The sequence below is a fragment of the Thermobia domestica genome, chromosome 15 (assembly GCF_964235325.1).
Source record: "Thermobia domestica chromosome 15, izTheDome1.hap1.1, whole genome shotgun sequence".
Lineage (NCBI taxonomy): Eukaryota > Metazoa > Arthropoda > Insecta > Zygentoma > Lepismatidae > Thermobia > Thermobia domestica.
This window is the reverse complement of record NC_137468.1, coordinates 70,442,197-70,459,604: the sequence shown is the minus strand read 5'-3', so window position 1 is coordinate 70,459,604 and position 17,408 is coordinate 70,442,197. Positions and strand designations below refer to the sequence as shown.

Here is a 17,408-nt window from a genome sequence, read left to right as displayed (position 1 = left end):
CCATTATACATAATTACATATGAACAATTTCAAAGTACTGCAGAGTACAAAAGAACTAATTTAGTCCAAGTTAGTTCACTAAGACTTATTAGTCCAAGTTAAAGAAATACAACGACTTACCTTGCATATCAGTAAGAAAAGTGAATAAAGGTACTAATTATTTGAGTCCACTTTGGGTCTGACCTATTTATACATAAATATATATCAAATACACTTCTAATTTCAATAAATGCCTCTCGTGGGATTTGTGACTCCCCTCCCAAAAAAGTACGGCATTTCGACGTATTTTATCAATAGTAAACATAATTAAAACGAAACAATATTTAGAATTTTTCTTTGATTGCAATTGCATAAAAATAAGAACAAACTATTAAAAAATCACAACTATTTTGAATCTATTGCCCCAAGGTTTAGTAAGATGAGGTTTTATCATGTTATAGTTCAGTACAGGGATCTATTCTCTTCGATATGACGGATATGTTGATGCTCTGATCTTCAGGTTTTGTAAAGGGTATATTGACCCATCATTTAAATTTACGAATTGTCAAGAAAAAAATTATATATGTTCTGTAGAACTCGAATCTATTAAAATGCTACAACAGCAATAAAAGTGTCTGAGCTCCAACCTCTAACTTATGATTTCAAACCTTTGATTTGCGGGTATTTGTGATTTCAAGTTTAACAGAGACAAATATTTTAAAGTATGTGTACTTTAAATAAATTATTTATTAAACAGATCTTTTTCATAAAGTTTATTTTCTAAAATTATTGTTCAAAGCCTTTGTTATTTTAATAAGCCTTCTCCAAAATCAATGCAGATGAATTGTGTTATCATCTATGGAGTTCTTGTAAACTATACATTTGTGGGCGTTTATATGTTTGTGGCCAATCCTTTCGACAACGAGATCAGAAACTACAGGCTCTAGAAAGATGACGTTTTCACTGATCGATTGCAAATTTTGCATAGATTGTCCAGTTATAAAAAAAACATGGTCATTATTTCTTCATTACATTTTTACGGGTACACTGAAAGTGTTGAAATTTAAAAAAAAACTAAAGCATCATATCCTACGCATTATACATTCCAACACCACATATTGTATACAGGGGTTGTATATCTCTCAGGCGTTAGTTTCATGTCCAATTATAGTGAAAAACGAAAATTAACCACTTCTCCAGTCTAAGTTGAATAGTTATTGTTTGGAGTGTTTTTCCAATGAACACCATATATCACTATTATAATTAATTGTGTGTGTAATGTATTTGCTTATTACATACTGCATTCACGAAGAAAAAAAGCACTGATCATACATGAATTTAGTGATGAGCAAATGCAAGACCAAGACCACCAAGGTCTTGGTCTTGATCTTGCACATCTAGGCTTGGTCTTGGTCTTGGTCTTGCACACCCAGTCTTGGTCTTAGTCGTGGTCTTGCTGCAAAAGTCTTGCAAGTCTTGCTTTTAAGAAATCTTATGCCTTTCGTACGTAAATTTTGTTCTGGATAAATTCTACAATGCGCCAATAGTAACAAAAATACAATGTATGTTTCTAAATGAAACATAGTTTACCTTCGTGTAAGTATGATGATAGTATACAACATAGGTGATAACTAACTAACTCTATGGCCTATGGAACCCGAAGGTTCAATGCCGCGTTCACAAAAGCTCTCCACTGACTTATATCCTTAGCTAAGTGCATCCAGTTTCTACTTAGTATTCTAATCTCTGCGAGATCCATCTTAATATTGTCCTCCCATCTGCGTCTAGGTCTTCCTAATGGTCGTTTTCCGATTGGTCTTCCAGTCAAGACTTTGAAAGCGTTTCTACTTTCTTCCATTCTAGCTATATGACCCGCCCACCTAAGCCTCCTAGACTTGACGACCCTAACAATGTTGGGTAAACCATATAAATTATGTAGTTCCTCGTTATGAAGTTTCCGCCATTCCCCATTCCCGTTCCTCTTAGATCCGAATATTCGTCTCAGGATCTTGTTCTCAAATACTTTCAGTCTATGTTCTTCCCTCAGAGTAAGTGACCATGTTTCGCAACCATACAGAACAATAGGCATGATTATCGTTTTGTATATTTTAACCCTTAACTAGTCGCGTGAAAAAAGTTACTTAATTAGTCGCGTGCGGAATTTTGTTCCGCATAATAACTACATAGTAAAACTCGTGTAATATTTGTTTTTTTTTTAATTTTTATTTAAATTTAGGTTAAAATATTTGTTTTAATAGTCGTCTTAAGTTATTTTATGCTATTGACTAATTATTCTCCTCCTGCAAGTTCAGTCCTCCTGCAAGATACAGAAGGCAGAGCAAGGCCTTTACTTCTGTTATATTAGTATTTTGAGCATCTCTTTCTCTGCTATAAGCGTCCCTATGTGTTTCAATTAACTGGTTTGTAAATTCAACGATTCTCTCCAGCATATACGTACTAAAGAACAAACTCCAAAATTCGCTCGACGTTTTCGCTTCTTTAGCATGTCCTTTGACTCCTGGTAAATGGGTCAAAATATTCTGACTTCTTCGTATATTTTGCCGTGGAGCATGTGCGTACCATTTAGTGACATGGTCCTTTCCTAGAAGATATGGTCCCCGTGCAGTAGTATTTGAAAGTGATTCCACATGATCTGCTTGTGGCAACACTTCACCTTCTTCTGCTGATTCTTTACTGGCAGAGATATGGTCGCTTTCTTCAATGATATCTTCTTCATCACCATCTTCCATATCCGGAACAACTAAATTGTCGTCTTCAGCCAGAACTTCCAGCAACATGTTTCTAATTCTGCCCACATCCCGTTCATGATGATCCATTTTGAAAGAAAAGACTAACTCTCTTCTTTATGTATTTATTTTCAGAGCGCACAATGCACATATAAACCGCTTATAACTTCAGTTGCTTACAAATGAACTGTACCTGAAAATATATTTTTGTAAAATAAATTTAAAAAAATAGTGGTGGTGGCGTTTGCTTGTGATATGTTTCGTAGTTACCGAACCGCTTAATTGTTTTCGGCTAAAAACAATAAACTGAAAGAAAGCGTAGAATTTGTAGAAGAAAAAAAGGGTAACTTATTTAGTCGCGCGCGGAACTTTGCTCCGCAAACTGCATCACTCCAAAATAAATAACAAAATATTCACCAGTGGCTTGGGCAACAATTCAAATATGTATTGTTGTTTAATCGTGAAACTTTAAAAGACAGCTAGACAAAAGTTCAAAAGCATACGATGGAAAGTAAGGAAAACAAAAAGAGAAATGTAAAAGTGCGGAACAAAATTCCGCATGCGACTAATTAAGGGTTAAGCTTCAAATTCCTCGAAAGAATTCGCGACGACAAGAGATTTTGAACCGAATAGTAACACGAATTCCCTGCTTTTAGTCGACATTTAATTTCTCCGTGAATATGATTTCCCTCTGTTAATATTGATCCTAGATATTTGAAACTATCCACTTTATCAAAAGTATTATTTAATATTTTAACGCATCCATAATTTGCTGTATTCCGGTCCCGACGCACTTCCATATATTTAGTTTTCTCTGCATTTACTTCTAAACCCATGTCCCTGCAAGCGTTTAATAAGATCTCTGCATTTCTTTCTATTGTTCTCCTATCATCCCCTATTAAATTTGCATCATCAGCATATGCCATAACCTGGTGAATACCGTTCAACTGTAGGCCCTGGTTTCTATCTTTGATTTTCCTTATAGCGTATTCCACAACGAAGTTAAATAATAATGGCGACACCTTTCTAAAAATCAATAAATAGTTGATGTACCGGGGCATTGTACTCCCACTTTTTTTCGAGTATTTGGCGAATGGTAAATATTTGGTCGATAGTTGATCGATTTCATCTAAATCCGCACTGATAATCTCCAATAATTTCATCTGCGTATGAGGTCAGTCTTGCTAATAGAATATTTGAAAGGATTTTATAGGATGTTGACAGAAGAGAAATGCCTCGATAATTATTACAGTCAGTTTTGACGCCTTTCTTGTGAATTGGAACAATGATTGATTATTTCCACTCTTGTGGCAATTCCTCCTTGTTCCAGATAAGGAGAATGAGTTTGTGTATCTTGTTCCACAATTTTTCGCCTCCAGCTAAAATTATCTCAGCCAGAATTTCATCTACACCCGGAGATTTGTGTTTCTTTATTATTTTTTTATAGTGGTTTCTACTTCTATTCGGTTGGGTTCTGGAATATACGGTTCTGCGGTGTGTATCTCCTTTTCTCCACGCACACTAGGTTTTGGTTGCGTGTTAAGCAAATCGTCAAAGAAATCTTTCCATCTATTTAAGATGCTATCCGTGTCAGTGAGAACTATACTGTCAGATTTCTTTAATAGGTGATAACCTTTTTTTAATGGGCCCCCACGCTTCACTACTTATAAGATAAATTACAACGTTTCGTTATCTTTTTATATTTTTTAACAGATTCAATACTCCACTGGTTCCCAAATTGGGGAAACGCATGAAAGAAAATCAAGACGGCACAGATTACTGAAATGCCATAAATTGCTAAATTATTTTTACACTCTAAAGGCGTCAGAGATGTTTTATTTTCAACCAAGATTAGCTAATTTTTGAATTGAACAAACTTCCAATTAAATATTGAGATTTTATTTTACCGATTCCAGTATGTATTCTATGAGTCAGAAACATGGCCATTACGCAAAAGCGATGGAAAAAAATATTGGAGGCTTTCGATAAAAGGAGAGAATTAGCTGAGTTGAACGGAAAACGAATGAAAAGGTGTTGGAAATAGTAGCAGTAGCGAAGAAAAGAAGAATTTTAGATGTAATTAAGAGGAGGAAAAGGAACTGGTTGGGACATTGGCTGAGGAGGAACTTTATTATGCTAGAGAATATGGTGGGACATGGGGAGGGACATGCTAGAGAATATAGTGGAAGGAAAGATAGGGGGGAGAGCAAAGGAGACTGTAGTTGAAGGAAGGTATTAAAACAGAAAAATGCGTGTCAAAACGAAGAGACTAGCTGAGGACCACCGTATATTGAAGCTTTTGAGTTGCAACAAGTGACCCTCCAATAATGGTAGAATAGCTATGATGATGATATGTTAGCAATATTGGTCAAAAGGAGAGAGAAATTAATATAATAACGATTAGTATAATTTGAGTAAAAACTGAAAACGACTCAACTGTTCATGTCTTTTGTGTAAACTCAACTTATACAAATACTTTGATCTATATTAGAAATACAAAAGCATAGCATCAAACGCCAGGTTATTTGAAAAAAACTGTACAAAATCATTCTTGCTTGTGAATATGGATTATTTATTGTTGTATAATGTTATATTGCTCAATCTTCGTGCGCCATATACCTGAGGAGGCTACAAGTTATATTGATAAATAATTATGCAATGTATAAGCACCCGCCCATGAAATCAAACTTGCGGTCACATACACAAGTTTTTGTCAAGTCATGAAAATGTTATTTCGATATTAATTTTTTGAGCATACATTAAAAATTTCTAACGGATACTTGATCCTTGTAGCCAAGGCCATACCTATGTAGTCGGCACCTATGGTGTACGGAATTACCGATGTTCAATACTACATTTCTCTTTAGTTTTAAAAGAAGAACACCACTAATATGTCTTGAAATGATATATATAGTTTTACGTGCCACGATTATGCACAGAGGCTAGGAGAGATTATGATGATGAGAAATAAATGAAATAGTGGAATGAAGAAAGTAGGAGGAAACGGGAAAACCCCGAGAAAACCTACGCACACGGTCTCTATCCACCAAAAAAGCTCATATAGTGCAAGCTGGGATCGAACCGGGAACCCCAGCATCAAAGGTGAACGCTCTACCACTGAGCCGATACTTGTGCAAGACTCTTGCGCAAGAGTTTTGTTTTTGGTCTTGGTCTTGCAGGTATGGTCTTGGTCTTGCACCCCTTGGTCTTCGTCTTGCATGCAAGACTTTTGCAAAAATTGCAAGACCAAGACTCTTGCGCTCATCACTACATGAATTAAAAACTCCAACCGGAAGTAGGCTCAAATTTTGCAAACGGTGCGAGATATTGAAAAACTAATCGAAAAAAATCTCCCCTTTATGGTATCCCTTGCTGATTTTTATCAATACGTCTTTCATTTGTGTCTGTAAAGGGACATATACAAACAGGGCCGGATTTAGGGGAGTGCAAAAGTGCACGTGCACCGCCTTCGTTGTAAATATATACTACCTAAAGTGAGAAGTTAGCAGTGAGCTTTGCAAAATCAATAGTTTCAGTCAATTTTCTGAATTTTGAACGAAAAGGATTCATCGAGAGCAGACACTTAGCATTTCCAGGGCAATTTCTCATTTACATCACAGATGCTTAAAGGCATTTTTTAAAGAAAAAATACTCAAATTTAATTCAAATGTACTGGCAGTTATTTGGTGCACCCCTCGTCAGAAAATCCTGGATCCGGCCCTGTGTACAGATGTGAGAAATGCCAAGGAGATTCATGCTTATATGTGAGTGATGCGCTGTGTAGAGAGCGCAGGTCCATCTAGTATTAAATTAAAAATTAACAAAAAATTTATTGATTACTTTAATCTTTAATTTTTAAGGGTTAATTACAAGGCTTGTAAAATCGCAGGGTCTGTCTAGTGTGACATAGAAATAAAAAAGAAATGAATACAGAAGATGTGGCCCGAGACTGTGCATGTGAGTATACTTCCCTGGTGAAATGAATACTCAGGTTTGGTAGAGTTCGCGAGATTTGACTTTGTTCACGTTTGACTTTGATCTCCAACCTCTAACGTTTGATTTCAAAACTTTGATTTACGGTTATTTGTGATTCACGGTTAACAAAGACAAATACTTTAAAATATGTGTACTTTGAATGAATTATTTAGAGATCTTTTTCATAAAGTTCATCCTTTTATATTATTGTTCAAAACCTTTGCATTTTAATGAGCCTTCTCTAAAATAAATGCAAATGAATTGTGCTGCCATCTTTGGAGTTTACTTAAACTCTACGTTTGTGGACGTGTATATGTTTGTCGTCAATCCTTTCAACAATGAGGTCTCAGAAACTACGGGCTCTAGGAAGATGACGTTTTCATTGATCGATTGGAAATTTTGCGTAGATTGTCCAGTTCTAATTGAGTATTAAAAAAACAAACAAAAAAAAAAAAAACATGACCATTATATCTTTATAACATTTTGTTAGGGTACGCTGGAAACGTTGATTTAAAAAAAAAGCATCATATCCTATGTGTTATACATTCCAACACCACAATGTTGTATATTGGGATTGTATATGTCTCAGGCGTTTGTTCCATGGCCAAATAATAGTGAAAAAGGATGGATAACCATTTCTCTAGTTTTAAGATAAATATTTTTTGAGTGTTTTGCCCAATGAACACCATATATAACTGACATTATAATTAATTGTATATGCAATGTATTTGCTTATTACATACTGCATACAAGAAGAAAGAAAACACTGGTCATACATGAATTAGAAACCAGAAGTAGGCTCAAATCGTGCAAATGGTGCGAGATATTGAGAAAAAATAATCGAAAAAATCTCCCCTTTATGATATCCCTTTCCGATTTTTTAAAAATCAAGACGTCTTTCACTTGTGTCTGTAAAGGGACATGTACATATGTTGTGAAGAATGAGAAGGAGATTTATGCTCATATGCGAATGATGCGCTGTGTAGAGAGCGCAGGTTCAGCTAATATATATATAAAAATGCTAAAAAAAACTAACTAACTCTATGGCCTATGGAACCCGGAGGTTCAATGCCGCGTTCACAAAAGCTCTCCACTGACTTCTATCCTTAGCTAACTGCATCCAGTTTCTACTTTGTATTCCTATCTCTGCGAGATCCATCTTAATATTATCCTCCCATCTGCGCCTAGGTCTTCCTAATGGTCGTTTTCCTATGGGTCTTCCAGTCAAGACTTTGAAAGCGTTTCTACTTTCTTCCATTCTAGCTACATGGCCTGCCCACCTAAGCCTCCTAGACTTGACGACCCTAACAATGTTGGGTAAACCGTATAAACTATGTAGTTCCTCGTTATGAAGTTTCCGCCATTCCCCATTCTCGTTCCTCTTGGGTCCGAATATTCTTCTCAGGATCTTGTTCTCAAAAAATGCTAGAAAAGTTTATATGTTTGTGGCCAATCCTTTCGACAATGAGATCTCGAAAACCACAAGTGCTAAAAACCTGTCGTTTTCTCTGGTCGATTCCAAATTTTGTATAGATTTACCAGCTTTCATTCAAATTAAATATATATAATATTTCTATTCCACATCTAGGCATCGTGTTGACCCTGTTAGTTTAATATTGCAACTAGTTTGATACCCTTGTGAAAGGCAACCATTAGAGAAGCTACGTATAGCGGGTTGATGGACATTTCAGGCGCTTTGCTTAATCTAAATGAGAAAACCTATTGCAAGCTGGCAACTTCGAAGGCTTGTGGACCCACAATGAGACGTATTTGGATATGAAATTATAAGAAAAAAATATTTGCATTTGGTATAATCTGTTATCATCTGTTGGTATCCTAGTTTGCCACAAATTCCTTCAACATTCTATATATTAAAATACTACATTTATATGTTTGTCTATAGCAATTCACTCCAATTGAAAGTCTTCCTGTCCTTTACTTGTGTTCGTAATGGGACTTGCTTAGATATAGTGAGAAGTGGGAAGATTTACGCTCATATTAAAACAGTGCGCTGTGTAAATAGTGCAGGTTCAACTACCATTGTATGAAAATCGAACGTATTTTGTTCAAAAAATTATTCTGACATACTTTTTAAATTGGAGAGGAGGTTAATTTATCCTTTCATTCTAGGTCATGGGCGTCTCTGGCGGGGGGACGCGTCCCCCCAATATTTTGAAGTGACATAATCTAAAATTCCGCTGAGATACTAGCAGTTAGATCATTTCCTTTGATGTCCTCCGCAAATTTTACATGCCAGAGACGCCAATGTTCTAGGTCGATGTTAATTCCGAACGGTAGAGATTATCAAATGTCAAAATGTCTTAGTTAAAGTATACTTTGTATTTTGTCGTAATCGAATAGTTTTTTTTTAACGTTTTTTACCGGAAATTTTATTTGAATGTTTACATACCAAATTTCTATACAACATGTAAGACTTGTACAACTTATGTTCGATTTTACCCCTCAATTCTTACGGAGTACAACCCCAAACAATAGGGTTGGTTGTTTCTGCAAGTTGAAGGAAGGCACATACAAAAATTCATTAAAATTAATAATTTTTGCAAGAGTTATCGTGGAGCAGACAGACATACACACACACTAATGCTAATCGAGTATATAAAAAATGAAATCTTTGAGTTTTACGTCTTACGGTTATGCCGGTTAGGCTAAAGGAGACGATGGCTAAGAGAAATGAATGAAATGGTGGAAAGAAGAAAGTGGGAGCAAACGGAAGAACCCCGAGAAAACCCACGACCACGGTGTTTGTCCACCACAAAGTCCACACGGCGCGAGCTGGGATCGAACCATGGACCCCAAGCACCGGAGGTGAACGCTCTACCACTGAGTCACCGCGCCCGCCTAATCGAGTATATAATAGAGGCTTCGCTATATTCGCTCAAATTTAAAAAAATCGTTTATTTAATTTGCTAGTAAAGCCTAATTAAAAGAAAAGGAAATATATATATATATACAAACTTTTTTCTAAATAAAGTAAATAGTAATTGTACTATTTGTTTGGTAAGTAGTCTTCAATATTCACACAATTTGCAGTGTTTTTGTTTACATATTTGGACAAATAAATGTCGGAGTCGATTCGCGTGAAGGGGTTGTTCTCGTCGCAATTAAAAACTCGCTTGTTCTGGGTGAGTGCGATCCACGGTCTTTCGTGTGAGCGCTTTTGAAATAAATATATGAGTTGATATAATTATTACAAAGTTAGCAACTCTGCACCATACGGAATAATGTGTGGTGACAGCCCGTGAAACGTGGCAACTCTGTATAACCTTGGTGTTATTTTAGGCATGGCGATTGGGTCTTTATGTCATAACCATAGCCATTGGCGCTTCGGTTGTCACGTGACACGGAGAACGGAGTTGAGAGCCGAGGAGGCATTCTCGTGGAGCGAAGAGCGCAAGGTGCAATAGTCGTACGTATTGTATCGAAAACATGAGTTTTGTGTTTAACCATCCGTTCAATCGTATAGTTATGTAATGGGAAAGAATGTTTTCAGTGAAATAATATAAGCAAGTGACAACGTGTTCAAACTTTTAAAAAAAATAATACATGTAAACAACTATGGCAGTGGAATGTGACAGTTCATATATGCGAAGTTATAATAACATGAGCCAGAAATTTGGTACGTAATTGGAAGTGTGTAATAGTAGACTAATGTATATATGTGTGTGCGAGAGTGTGTGTGTTTAAGTACTTGTGATACAATCTTAACACGACGCAAGTGACCTTGCGAGGCGTTTTAAGAAGTTATTTCAGAAAGTGTCGGAAAGCGTATTCGTGCGTTATGCATATTACATGACCAACTAATGTCATCTATGATTATTTACTATTCAAGGGTATGTAACATATCCTGTTGATGTCTTTGAAATTTTCTTATGTACACATCGGTGTTCATTATTATAGTTGTGTCTTTTTATTTTTTTTTTTTTCTACTGCTGACAGTTTATGTTGAAATCTTAATATTAAACATTCCAACTTCATTTGTTATTATTGTTAATATTATTATTATAATAAGCTTGAACATACATGTGAATGATTTTTTATGGTGCAGCTAATTTTATTATTGCTATGGAAATTCTAAAAAATGATTGCATTATACTCAAAAATGAAATTTTAAATACATATTGAATTGCACTATATTTTTGCTAATGCATCTCTCTCTCTCTCTCTCTCTCTCTCTCTCTCTCTCTCTATATATATATATATATATATATATATATATATATATATATATATATATATATATATATATATATATATATATATATATATATTGATGCATTAGCATGCATCAGAATGAGACCTTTTAGTGTATCATTTACCACCTTGTTTTCCGGATTAATATATCCTCATGAAGTCAAAGCTAAAAATGAACTTCTCAAAATAATCTTTACAAACAGAAGTTCTTAAAATAATACTCGTGCGTCAAATGGTGCTAGAAATATTTTGTATTGTGAAGAGATCGAACACCGTACAATCCAATTTGTTTATCATTTGAAAAATCCTTGACCGCAGTGACAATATGCATATAATTGTGATCAAGACAGTTGATATGTTCACTGAACTGAGAACTATAGGGCTATATTACACTTGCATATCAAAGTAAGAAATTCAGAGGTGTGCCTGTCCTTTGTGCTGTGCGATTGTTTCCGTATGTCCCATTCTCAAGTATAGATTGGGTAGTGTGAATAATTCTTGTTAAAAGAAAAGGTTAGACTGGAATAAAAAGTTAATTTTACAATGAATTGTTCACGCTGGTTGTAGCTCTCCATTTTTTTAAACATTTAATTCTACTTTATTCTGTTATACATATCTGTCATGCGATAATACACATAACAGATTAGAAGATACAGGCCTCTTAACCGGATGCTAAAGGTACCATATACTCTAAAAAATCATTTAAATATTTGTGAGTTGTCAAGTGTTGGCATTTAAACCTTCCTCCTCAAATAATACTAATAATTAAAATTCAGTACTATTAATATTTGAGCAATTTTAGTAGTGCTAGTACTATTGACTTTTAACTTACTGAAGTACTAATCGTACCTTGATGTGAAAATTGGTTTTGTGAAATCAGCCAGTTTGTTTACTAATAGTTTTAGGAACCTCGTATGTGAGTTTTCACACTTCTACCAAAGTGTTTGGGTAGGATCTATAATTTAGCGTAGTGTAAAAATATACAAGGTTTTGTGTAGAGGCCAATTGTAGAATGATAGGCAAGTATATGTTTTTTTCTTTGTTCTTCCCTCGCGACCTAGTACGCATTGGCCGGCCACTGTCTGCCAGTTGTTGCTCTCAGCAGAATTCGTGGAATGGAATCCTTGAAGAAAAATCGAGGAAGCTAGTTTTTCAGTATTTGCGTGCTGTGTGTGTGTGTGTGTCGCTTCATTTCCTGACAATTCAGCAGACGAACGTCGTTTATTATTAGATACATATATAGACACAGTCATCATGCATGTAAAAATAGTAGATGATTTGTTTATCGCGTGGAATTGAGCCAAGTATATTACTATTATTATATATATATCCTTTTTTTCTATTTGCGTTCTCCTTATCACTTACCACGCAGATATCATATCACTTATCAAGTTGTTGTATCCTTTAGAATAGAAACGCACAAATGAAGTGCAATATAATTTTATCTGAAGAGTGTGTATTATATCAAAGTGCACTCAAATTCTTAGAATATAATGAACTTGAAAATGTTCGAAAAAGACTAAATTTATACTATAGTTGGGAATTAAGTATTTTAATTATATGATCGTATACTTTATGTGAAGTCTCTTGCATGGATGTTGTAAGGCCTCTTAGAGAAGGCTTAATTTCTAGTGAACATTTTGAAATTACCCCTCCCTCTCGATTGATGGAGAAGTTCAGTATTCCTTTTAACATCGAGGCTGTATAAGACATGAACATGTAGCCAGTGCCGTAACTTGTGAGGAGCAGGAAGCAGTTGTCTGTTTAAACTCGCCACCGTTCGAAGGGAGCCTACTTCGAGATAAAACTTTGGTACTCCATATGATACTATACAAACATGAATGTATAATTAAAGTATGGTTCATCACATATCTCCCCCCCAAAATAATAATAACAAATGAGTTCAGTTTCACAGTATGAAACTGGTTGACTTTCAAACTATGCGAATTCAGTACTCAAACCTGAAGTGGTGCATCTATAAGTACTTGAATAGAGGAATAAAATCAAAGAGAGGATTTGTTCCTGTGCCGCTGAACTTATATCTAAAAGCCATCTCCCTCTCTCTCTCTCTCTTTCTCTTTTACTGTTTTTGCCCTGATGACAGCATCTTATCTTGAGACGCTGAATCGATTCCAAAAAACTATTCTCTGTCTTTCTACCCGTTGAATAGAGAGTTAACGGAGGAGATGGAATCTATCCTTACGAAGCTGAAGTCATGGCAAAGAACCGCTTCTCGACATCTATTTTTCTGTGTTTGCTCTATGGAAATCAGTATCGATACCGGACGTGCTAGTAAATTTTAAGCACTTCCGGTTTCGATAAAGTATTATACAGCGGGGGACACTTCTAAATGGTACACCTTAGCCGTAAATCTCCATATGGCTGTACCATTTAGAAGTGTCCACCGCTGTACATGGTCATGGCATGTCCTCTCGAGATATTGAATTGATTACTAAAAACCATTTCTCGCTACCGTTTTCAATCTACGACGATAAACGTTGAAACTGGAAATAATTCGATTTCTACCACTTCCGGTATGAATAAGGGTTATCGGAGGATATAGAGCCTACTCTTGGCTCTATGAATCCATTGCAAAAAATTGCTTCTCGATATCTTCTACCGTTTTTGCTTTATCGAAATCAGTATTGAAACCAGATGTAATAGAAAATTTGAACCACTTCTGGTTTCGGTAGAGTATTACGAGTAATATTGATGTAGAACCTCTGTCTAGTAGAAAGTTCGGTAAATGTGTTTATACTTCGAATGGATTGTTGTCTAACCTGAAGTAGCAGTTACTATCCTTTCTAAGTAATCCTCGTTGGCCTAGAATCCTAAGAAATCTAAGTAATCCCTAAGTCACTTCTGGGAACGGATTACAATTCCTGGAAACTAGGGACATTTTTAAAGTAAGGCTCGTTTTATAAGTTAAAAAAAAAAAAAAAAAAAAACCTAACATTTCGAGTATAATTTCCATTGATGAAACATTTGTCATATCTTATGGCAAGTTCATGCAGACCCTGCAATAAAAGTTTTCTACCTGAAAGGCCAGTTATCCGACACATTTCTGTAGAGAACAGATCGTGAAGCTTGCAGAAAATTCTTTGGTAGCATGGAAATGTTAAATCATCCGTTTGCCGGTGTCACATTTCTTGCAGTCAGGAGTTGAGTTAGATATCTTATTTCGCAGGCGGCGATCTGCTTTGTCTTTTTGAATTCTTCCATCATACACCACAAAATTCACACGCTGCTAATGCTATTCCAAATGACGTCAATTTATACTCAAAAGATGCCGGGAGACACTGCGTATGTACAAAGTTACGAACGCTCGGACCTTACTTAAATATTACCGAACGGACCTTACTTTAAAAACGCCCCTCGTATATATAATACACTCAGGCAAATATAATAGTACCTAGGTGCTGTTACAAGTTAATTGCATTATTTCCTATTATTATTTTCTCGCACTTGGGAAGTAAAAACGTTACACGGCGCTGAAGTAAACTCGATCTATAAATTACTCAGCTTCTCAGATAACTCCGAGATGAATACCTCGTCGGAACTTTTTTTTTTTTTTTTAATTGCGAGGTGAGCGAAGCTAATAATTGTTTGCTTCTATAGAGAATAGAATCCCTAGTCCTATGCTGCTTTATTTTGCAATCAGTACACCAATTCAGTAAGGTTCGAACTGAAGCTTTGAAATAAACAAAATTTAAGTTTCATCATTTTCGGATTATGAAAATAAAATGAAATCTTATGTCCCACGTTTATGCCGGTTAGGCTAGAGGAGACGGTGATGATGAGTAATGAATGAAACAGTGGATTGAAGAAAGTGGGAGGAAACGGGAAAACTCCGAGGAAATCCACGCACACGGTGTTTGTCCACCAAAAAGTCCGCTTGGCGGGGGCTGGGATCGAACCCGGGACCCCAAGCACCAGAGGTGAACGCTCTACCACTGAGCCATTGCGGCCCCATTTTCGGATTATCTTTGACAAATTTAAACAATCTTCGTTCAAAATAATGTTTTCATATCCATTTTATTGAAAGTATTAGGAACTTTTCGCATATATGCAAAAATACAAATATAAATAGTCACTTTCTGTTTTCACATTTTGGTAGAAAAGCTAGCCGAGGTTAAACACTGGGGCATGGTAGCTCAGTAGTAGAGCGCTTACCTTTGGCGCGTGGATCCCTGGTTCGATTCTCGGCCAAGTAAGTTCATGGTAAACAGCATCATGTGTGTGAGTTCTCTCATGTTACTCCCGTTTCCTCCCATATTTACCAACTCTTGTGTCATTCACTTGCCTTATCATCATCCGTCGTTCCGTAGCCTAAAGAACTTAATCGTGGGACGTAAAACTGAAAGATTTCATTTCCAGATTAAACACTGCACTGGAGGCAAAAATATTCTGTAGGCCAATACTTGGCTGCATTAGTCTAGCAATTCCTGTGAAATTCCGAAGTGCAGTAAGTCTGGGTTTGGTCAGTAGTTAGATAAGTGTGCTGAACACAATTTTTCAGATTCTCGGGTGACAGTCTCGGCCTTTCAAGGCCTCAATTGAGTAGCGAGAATTTACATTTTTGGCAGAAGAGTGTGATTGAACAAACTTCACGTATTCTGTAATTGTGACGTATAAACTACATGATAATGCACTAACAGAGGTAGTTAATTCTTAATGCCCCCCTTTTTTTTTTTTAAAAAAAAAAAAAGAAATACATATATCACTCAACACAATAAACAAGTATTTCATGCCATTGTTTTTTCTTATAAAACAAGTTGACACTGTAAATATCGTAGTTTACTTAAAAATAAGTAATTAAAAACAGGAAAACGAAATGGAAAATATTGTGACTAAAAGAACCTTGACAAAGATACCGTAATTTCTCGACGGAAAGTATTGATCGTTTGTTATATGGAGAGCGCAATGTCTTCTGAGTATGATTTCTTAATTACATTCCTCTTGCTTGTTAGATAAAAGCAAAGAATTGTATTTTTCCTCTCTGGTTACATTAGAAAAAATGTATTATTTACATTCTCATGTTTCAGATGAGTGTGTGTTAACGTAGCGCCAGTTGCGAGGGAGTATGGAGATAACGTTGTGTTTAGCGATTGCCAAGAAATTTCAGTATCCAATGTGGCCATGACCCTGCGGTTTAGAAGGTAGCCTTGAATATCAAACGGAAGTTCGTGAAGCGCGCGGGTGTTGGGAAGTAAATCTCAACAGGTAAAAGCATTGTGGGATCAATATTTCGTATTACACAGCAAAGATTACTCACCTGGGTAGTAGCAGCAAAAACGTATAGAGTGCAGTTCATATTAGTTTTTTTTTTTTTTTTTTTTTTTTTTAACTTTGTTGGGCGAGGTAATGATAGCATGCATTTCTTGCAATCGGGAAGTTCCGGGTGCGAGTTATGAAGAATAGATCTGCCCGTTTCCGTCTTCAATAAATTTTTCCGTGATCGTTTTCCTCGTATAGACACGTAGATACTGAGAAACTGATTTCAAAACCTCAATAATGCCGTAGAAATGAAAGGTGCGAGATTTACTTTCTTTTATGAAACAGAAATTTGGATATAAAAGTGAATAGAATTTTGCAGTTTTAACTGGAAACTATTCCATTTTCAAATAAACTTTTTTAAAAAAGTCTATAGTAGTGTTTCTCAAAGTGTGGGTCGCGGGCCGTTGTTTGGTGGATCGCAAGAAGTTAAATGATTTACAATAGTTAATTAGTTTGAAATACACCACCATTACGTAGAATGTCAATGTGTATTCGATTGAAAGTAGGTGGGCCACAAAATGCATTTTATTTAATGTGGGTCACTTAATAACAAGTTTGAGAACCATTGATCTAGAGCATTTGAAATTTCCACCTTTCCCAAACTATGTAATTCATTTATGTGATTAAGCTCCTAGAGTATTTATCACCAATTATCTGAACATTTTATATAAATGATTGGAGTTCCAGAGTGGAAGTATAAAGAACAGCTTCATCCTTCTCCGATGCAACGCAGTGTCCAGAGATATTTGTAATAACAAGCAATTCAGTAGCGTGTCATCGGGTCTTCAACAGACCAGCGAAAGTAAAATAATGATTGACTCTCATAATATACATTAATTATTACCCACAAAATACCTTATTTAACAGAAACCACATTTTGATAATCTAAGTTGGAGCAGTTGAATCAGAGCTTTATTTTCATTCGAAGTAGAAACAAATAATGACCAAATAGAATTAGTATATTATTCTTGTTTTGTCAGTTCGTATGTTTATTTACTAAACATACGCTCTACTACACGTTGTTTTAAAAATAGTTTCGATCAGACGATGTTAATCTGAATATCCGACTATCAAATGCTCCGTTTCCCATTTGTAAATATGATACTTTCGTGTGTCGCGTGTTAATGCAATAAGACGCAGATGTAAACTGCTTATATAGCTTTTCCCATCAGATGGTTTGATTGCTTGTGTTCTTCAGAGACAGTGACTAAAAATTTC

The 17,408-nt window shown here is 35.7% G+C and overlaps 1 protein-coding gene across 7 annotated transcripts in view; it reads left to right on the top strand.

The window, feature by feature from the left end:
* HDAC4 (histone deacetylase 4) overlaps positions 1-17,408 on the top strand; it is a 206,130-nt gene that overhangs the window by 105,182 nt on the left and 83,540 nt on the right. For 5 of the 7 annotated variants that reach the window (XM_081739800.1, XM_081739805.1, XM_081739801.1 and 2 more), the window contains exon 1: positions 10,064-10,338. The exons of 1 other annotated variant lie outside the window; for it this stretch is intronic. In XM_081739800.1, the coding sequence (XP_081595926.1) occupies positions 10,278-10,338 (61 nt within the window). In that variant the 5' untranslated portion in view covers positions 10,064-10,277. One more of the 7 variants, XM_081739804.1, reaches the window with a different exon arrangement.